General features: G+C 39.5%; 1 protein-coding gene across 2 annotated transcripts; it reads left to right on the top strand.

Annotated features, from left to right (window-relative positions):
- The first annotated feature begins 5,207 nt into the window (after positions 1–5,207).
- LOC111842283 (homeobox protein Nkx-2.4-like) lies at positions 5,208–6,927 on the top strand. Of its 2 annotated transcripts, none has more exons than XM_023808744.1 (2): positions 5,208–5,678; positions 6,069–6,927. In XM_023808744.1, exons 1-2 carry the CDS (start codon positions 5,309–5,311, stop codon positions 6,704–6,706), a joined length of 1,008 nt encoding a protein of 335 aa, XP_023664512.1. In that variant the 5' UTR covers positions 5,208–5,308; the 3' UTR covers positions 6,707–6,927. The 2 variants fall into 2 exon arrangements, with proteins under 2 accessions (XP_023664512.1, XP_023664501.1); XM_023808733.1 differs by having other exon boundaries at positions 6,042–6,927.
- The last annotated feature ends 827 nt before the right edge of the window (positions 6,928–7,754 follow it).

The raw sequence follows: 7,754 nt of genomic DNA, 5'->3' as shown, positions 1-7,754 counted from the left end.
TATTCACTGAACGGAAACAATGTTGGAGTGCACGCTGCAGAACTTAAGCATTTCCAATAGATTGTTTCATTGTGTTTTAATTAACACCGTGTGCGTTTCCTTGATTAAAGAAAATGCTATAAATAAAAACAACACAATCAGAAGCAATTACAACGAATGTGGACAGAGCAAAACACACCCTTGTCCTCCTGTTGCTGGTCCTCTAAACGAGTCGCGTCCCAGTCACTCTTGGTCCTGTGACGCATCTTAGTAAATCAAATCGTTCACTTCCGTCCAAGAGTCGGCGCTTATCTAGTTACATGTATTATTGTGTCTAATATGGGAGATGAGGTGAGCCAGGTGCAGCCTAGAACTTCATTCCCCAAAGGACCCCTGGCGTTCCCCTATTTCTTGCAATTTCGGACCTATTTAACACAGCATTTTAACGCTGCGCTCTTAATGCAAATAATCTTTATGCTACGGTCGAGCGTGGCGCGTGCTGCCCGATTCCAGCACGATCACAGGCATCTAGCTCGACAGATACTGAAGGTCTCTGCAAATGATGAACAATGTGGCACATCGCGAGATGTCAAATTTGGCTTGTTACTTTACCACAGCTGCAAGCCTTCGGATCAATGAGCTGGATTAGGCAGGTGCTTTGTCTCGGCGTGAAATTTAGTTTAAAAAATACCTGTCCAGAAAAAAACAGCCTCCCCTCTGGTATCCCAAAGAACAGTATGCAACTGGTTCAAACCGGGCTAATCTCTAAGAAGTGGTCAAATGTCCCTTACTTGATTGAATTCGCACGGTTCGCCTGTTTTGCCGTTTCATAAAGGTCCTGCGGCAGACGTAGTCGGTCCTTTGGCTTGTCGTTATATGCACTGACCCATCGCGCCGAAACCAGCTAATTTGTTTCACTTACATCTGTGGTGTACGTTTGAGATGCCGGTTCAGGACCCCGACTCTTACTCCAAGCGTCTGGGCCCTTCACTGACCTCTCCAAATCTCTCTCAGGTCATTGAACCGGCAGGCCTGGATGCATGGAGTGCTCCAGTGACCACAGTGTGTGCGCGTTAGCGGAGAGAGAGGAGGCCTGGGGAATCGATGTGTCCTTTACAAAATAAAAACGCATCAAATAATTACGGTTAACACAACATGATGAAGTAACACTCAGAAGTTCAAACTGAACAGGCAAATCATTACTAAATAAAACGAATGCTCGGAAGCGGTAATAACGGTTGGTGCGTGTTATTTAGTGAGGGATACGGCGCAACATCTCCACGACATACACATAGTATTGAAATAAATGTTAATCTTAAGGCACCCATAAGGAACCATAATTATCTAAGACACTATGCTATGTCCTGTATCTGGCAGAATAATTACGTCAATAGCAAAGAAGCTTTAACTGATATGTAAACATTTAAACTGAGTCTGTAAACATGCGTGAGCTTAGCGGTAATCCGTGAAGCACTATTAAATGTAATACACACAGTGCTACATGGTAGCTAGTTTTCTAAATTATGGAGAGGGGAGTTTACGCACGCGTTGTAAGAAAAAGAAATGACAATTTAATTTAGTACTCTTAATTGTCTAGGTTATAACAGACGTTTTATAATTAAAAACGATCGCATATGCCAAATAAAACAAGGTAGACCTATTTCGATCCGTCAAAAATATGTGTGGAAACAACTCATAAACTGCAGTCAAAATAGGCCCACAAAGTTAAACTATTTTAACAATCCTGACTTATTTTAATATTACGAAATCACGTAATTGTAATATTCGTTTTTCTTTAAGTAAAACTAGTTTAGTCATAAACACATGGCACTGCCATATCGACTAGCAGTGCAATCTCTGAAAATGCATTTGAAGATTTGGCATGCACTTTAACTGCAATATCTCCAGATATCCGAAACGCCGAGGCTAGGCCTACTACGAATGCTCTAATGCTGTGCCGTTGTTATACCTCACATTCAAGACTACCAGCCGTCGAATTGTTTCAGTGGATTCCTTATTTGATTAAACAATTAATCGATAACATTTACTGATTTTAAATGAACCGCATGTTTGGTTGCAGCTTCCAACGTAAATTTGTGGCCCATGTGACAAAGGAACATATTTATCAACTGCCAAAACAATTAGTAAAATATAAGAAAATCAAACATAAAACCATTTTTAGGAACCTCCAGTGTCATACCCAGTATTATGAGTATAAGGTCGACATGTTATTTCCTCCTATGAAAATTGTGCCGTAAAGTTTAAGTCGAATTAACTTTTTTTCTTAAAAAATATTAAACAATAAACTTCTGCAAATGCGTTCGTGTCTTGCTTGTCATAGTTACCTGCAGCTATCAAAGTAGCTTCAACTGAACTCGCTCCGTCGCGGTCGCGGTCTCTGATTGAATATTTGGTAGGGTTGAGACATTTGACTCATTTACATAGCTTAAAACAAATCATAGAATGCCCAAGGTGCAACGATTCTGGGTCATCGTCCCAAAACGAGTGACGCAACCAGGCCATTCGAATCAGTACACGATTTAAACCTTCCAGACTGACGATTTTTTAAAGTTTTAATGCTACGGGTGAGTCGGTGTAATTACGAAAAGTCCATATTTAAGAGCGATATGACTGATGAGTCATATGAACAGTGAAGACCAGGTAATTGATTTCTCAGATCAGAGGTTAATTGCGGAATGTATAGATAAGCAAGCCGTCCACACACTACGTGGCGGCACGACCGGTAGTGATCAGCAGTAGAAAGTAACCAACTGCACAAGAAAATAATGGAAACTGAGTGACACCCTTGGTCTGATGCATATAGTTGATCTGAACTTTGCTTCAATTTTGCATAGCGTGACCATGTTTGGGTCCCTTTATGCCTGTAAACGACTGGAAACGGAAATCCACCCACTCTATTTCGATAAACACGATAGGAAACATCATACAACCAAAGGACACAACTAAGCACGCAAATGCCCATTGAATTTAAGTGCATTAGAACAATGCTTTATTAATACAATAAGGGTACAAGAAGGGGATGTTTCCCTTAGGTTATTGCATTGTTTATGAGGCAAAGGCTAGTAAAGGCCACGTCTTCCGCATTATCAGAGCGGTACTGTTGCTGCACCGTTAGCATAAATCGATTTATCTGCTAAACATTTTTCCTTCACTCTCACCCCCCTGTCAGCATGAGAACCTGTTAGCAAAATACTCATGCAGTGAAGTATTTTCTTCTCCTCAACAGAATTGCGAAGAGCGTCATACTTTATATGGAGGTTGTCCTTCAATGTAATTTAATACTTTGCGGAGCCCCCAGTGCACTGTTTTTGGGTGATCGCTGGAAGGTGAAGCAAATAACATAACGGTACTAAATTTTATAGCAACAAGCCGCATCTGAGCCACGAACATCCACTTTTATAATAACGAATTGGCGAAAAATCACTTTCTCACTCATATAGCCTATCTTGGTCTGATAGATTAAATTAAGGTTTACTCTAAAACATTTATTCCTGAAACTTTGTTTACTCAAAATGTAGATAATCTAATACAGTTATTTGGAAGTAATATTGTTATTAATAATAATAATAATAATAATAATAATAATAATAATAATAATAATGTTATACATACATACATACATGTTATTTGTAATTAGAAATTGTAATTGAAAAATGTGTACTTTTCCAGACTTTTTACATAAAGTTGACTTTCATGCAGATCCAATAACTTGACCATAATCTCAAATTGTTTCCTTTGAAAAATGAAAGTTAACTACAATAAACAATGAATACACCCTACTCAGACTATTCTTGTTAATATCAAATATACCTTAAGTTAGTAGAGACAGAGCAACTTTGGAAAGAAGACGGAGGAATTGTTGAAATCAATCGCTTACAATAGAATAACTCCATTTATTTAAAATCATAAAAACACAAATCATTAAACATAAGGGTTGTAAACAGAGTGACATCATAACATACGTTACCACGATTGTTCTTGCGCTTCACTACATTGATGATAGTATTACTATCTATATTACTAATTATGGACTATACTACCTGAATAAAACACTGTATCTATGTATGCGCCAAACAGGATACTACGACAAAAGTAAAAAGGATGCCGTCATTATTAAAGATGTTTAATAATCTCAATTACTGTAGCCCTGTTAGATCCCAAACTTCAAAAAAGAAGGAAAATCATTGAACTCGCCGAATTTACAGTCATAATATTTTTGCATTTATGATGATATCGGCGGTGAGTTCACATAATTGGATGGTCAATGTGTTTTCGATGGGAACTGTAAAGAATGTTGGAAGGAAATATAATGTTACAATTAATATTTCGTTTTCCAGTTTAACGAAACAATTATGGACCCAGTGTGTGTATGTATGTACATATGTATATGTAATTTATATTTGGATGTGATTTTATTTATTAGGAAAATATGACACGTATGACATGTTATGGTGATTTAAAATAATCAATAGTATTCATAATGCGTTGCAAGGGTCGAAATCTTTCTGTATGTACGAAGGTATGCATTCATTTATTTACATATTTTTGTTATGAATAGATACAGATAAAATACTCCTGGAAATGACCGAAAAGCAATATACTCACAATTTAGGATCCCTATCCTGATTTCTTTCTCCTCACTGGAATTTGTTACCTTGAGCTAATTTGGAAGTGTCTTCCTCTGTTGGAAGAAAATGATGCTTAAGACGCATAAATTAGGCGGTTATACAATGCGGAAGAACCTTCATTGTGCCTCTGACGACGCTCGGAGCGCTCATGTATGGTCAAAGTGCTCTCAAAGTTTGCAGAAAGTATGGCATCCCCATTGAAGCTGAGCAGTAGCTCGAATGCCCCCGAATCCTGCGCTTAACAGTTATGTAAACCTCAAAGGATAAAATACAGGATATACACATGAAAATGTATTCCATCGTAAAGGCATTTTATTGATCGATTAAAGATTAACTGCTACTACAAACAGGGCAAAATTCGGTTAATCAAACATTTCTGTTGTCATCATTCTTATCTTAATATGAAACTAACAACATTTTCCTCAATTATCTTGGTAAAATGTCAATGACCATTGTTTGCTCGTTTAGGACGATGCTCCGCCCACAAGTGTTTGTCGTAAACCTGGCGCCTGACTACAATATACCCGAGATAAGAGCGCCCAGGGCTCGCCTCCTTCTCCAAGGCGATCAATCGGATCTCAGGCGTACTACAAGCACTCTCTTACGTAGACATCCACAAGGAGAGAGCTGATACAACAACACGGTTGATCTGCTCAACAAATTTACCTGCTTTCTGAACCATGTCGTTGAGCCCAAAGCACACAACGCCTTTCTCTGTGACAGATATTTTGAGTCCAATCGAGGAGACCTACAAGAAGTTTAGTGCTATGGACGGCGCAGGGAATCTAACCTCTCCGCTTGGCGCTTACCGACAACCTCAGGTCTCTCAACCCGGCATGCAACAGCACTCCGTGGGTCACAACGCCGCTGTGGCCACCACTTACCACATGTCACACGGCGTCTCGCAGTTTTCTCACGGTGCCATGGGAGGATATTGCAACGGAAGCATCGGTAACATGGGAGACCTCCCGTCGTACCAAGAAAGCATGAGGAACAGTGGAGCGGCAACGGGGTGGTACGGCGCGAATCCCGACCCAAGATATTCAACAAGTAAGTTCAATTTAATTCTAAATAGCTGCTATATAGACGCTTTGCGCCCGCAGGTGTGGTGAAAATTACTAATACCAAATATGCCAAAATAATAAAGTGAGAGCATTTTAAGCAAGTATGTAGCTGCCATGTGACATTTTCTCGCAATTAAGTAATACCATACAAAACAAAATATTTCAGATGAGCAGTACAAAATTTTACACAAATAGTAAGATTTGTTTTTATATAGTTAGCTTAATCAGTATATATTCACATTTCCTTTTTTGCCATGTATAGGCTAAAAACAATGTAGTTTTTAAATATACTTGTAAAATAAAATTCTACTGATTATTGAATGCACGTATATGTATATATATTTTTAAGTTTCTAGATTCATGGGACCTTCCACAGGTATGAATATGACCGGCATGGGGACTCTGACAGGAATGGCGGACGCTGCCAAGACCATACCTCCTCTACACTCAGCCCCCCGGAGGAAAAGACGAGTCCTGTTCTCTCAGGCTCAAGTGTACGAACTCGAAAGGAGATTTAAACAACAGAAATATCTCTCGGCACCTGAAAGGGAACACCTGGCAAGCATGATACACCTCACCCCGACCCAGGTCAAGATCTGGTTCCAGAACCACAGATACAAGATGAAGCGTCAGGCCAAAGACAAAGCAGCGCAGCAACTGCAGCAGGACAGCAGCGCCTGTCAGCAGCAGTCGCCGAGGCGCGTGGCCGTTCCCGTCCTCGTTAAGGACGGAAAACCGTGTCAGAACGGCTCTAACACGCCAACGCCGAGTCAGCAGCAGGTCCAGCAGCAAAACGGCTCCGGGGTCGTGATTCCAACTTCCAATAATGCTATCAATCAACATCAAAATCAGCAAGTCAACCCATTAGTACAGGCCCAAGACCTGGAGGAACTGTCCCCCAGCCCTCCATCGCTACACAGTCAAATCGGCACCATGGCGCAGATTGACACTTCGGCTGTAGATTACACTAATAACATGGTCAGTTCGAACCTGCTCTATGGCAGAACGTGGTAGGACTATTCACGCTTCGTTTCACTTTTTGATATAGGACGCTGCGGATACGAGAACGCGTTGAAACCAAGATCAAGTGACACGTGTATCATGTTGATATACCCGACTTTGAGACGGTAGCCTGTGATGACCCAGAGGACTACATTCTGAAGTGAAGCAACTGTTCGGAGAATCGTTTCTTGGCATATCTGAGAGAGCAACTATTTTTGAACACTATGCGGTTGCCGGTGAAAATGTTTGTGTTGTTCATTTTTTTGGGACTTCCCAATTATGTTAATATAGTAAAATGTTGTTAAAAGGAATGCTGCTCCACATTTGGTGATATTTGTGGGTTCGGGGGTGGGGTGGGTTTGGATGGGTTGTGGGGGGGTGTGTGTGTGGGGGGGGGGGGGGTTGGTCTGAACTCCCAAAATGACTAAATTACAAATACACCGCAGTGTTTTACCTGATATTTTATTATATAAGTATTGTAAAATAATTTAGACATTTAGATTAATAAAAGTAGAAATTGCATATTTGACTAACACACAGGATCTGGTTTACATGTATTATAATTGTTACGGGATTATTTTGTTTTGTTTTCTTTCTTTTGTAAGTTAAAACACGTGAAGCCTGTATATGTTTCAAACCAATTGAACGTTAACAATAAATCACTTCAAGTGCAAGCTATTTCTGAGGAATTAATTTTTTATAAGGATCTAGAGTTGGAGTGCGTTTTCATTATAATATGATTGAGAACAAATTGGATTGAACGCAAGGTCGATTGGCATATTCAGCGCTATCCACGCGCCAATGGCGACGAACTAGAAATGACGAGCGCTACTGGAATGCATTAATTTTCAAATACAGTTATATTCCAAAAGTAATCTTCAAGTACATTTAAAAGAATGATATTAAACAAATTATAAATAAATTAAATAAAAACAAATGAACAATTTGGCCGTTATATGGCAGGAATAAAATGTATGCAAAATATGTGCTCTTTCCTCGACATTTTGAGTATATATTTCTTTTCAATTATCAAGCACATTAGCTGTTAGTTTTAAATATA

This window comes from Paramormyrops kingsleyae, chromosome 14, assembly GCF_048594095.1.
Source record: "Paramormyrops kingsleyae isolate MSU_618 chromosome 14, PKINGS_0.4, whole genome shotgun sequence".
Classification (NCBI taxonomy): Eukaryota; Metazoa; Chordata; class Actinopteri; order Osteoglossiformes; family Mormyridae; genus Paramormyrops; species Paramormyrops kingsleyae.
This window is presented reverse-complemented; position numbering and strand designations above follow the sequence as displayed.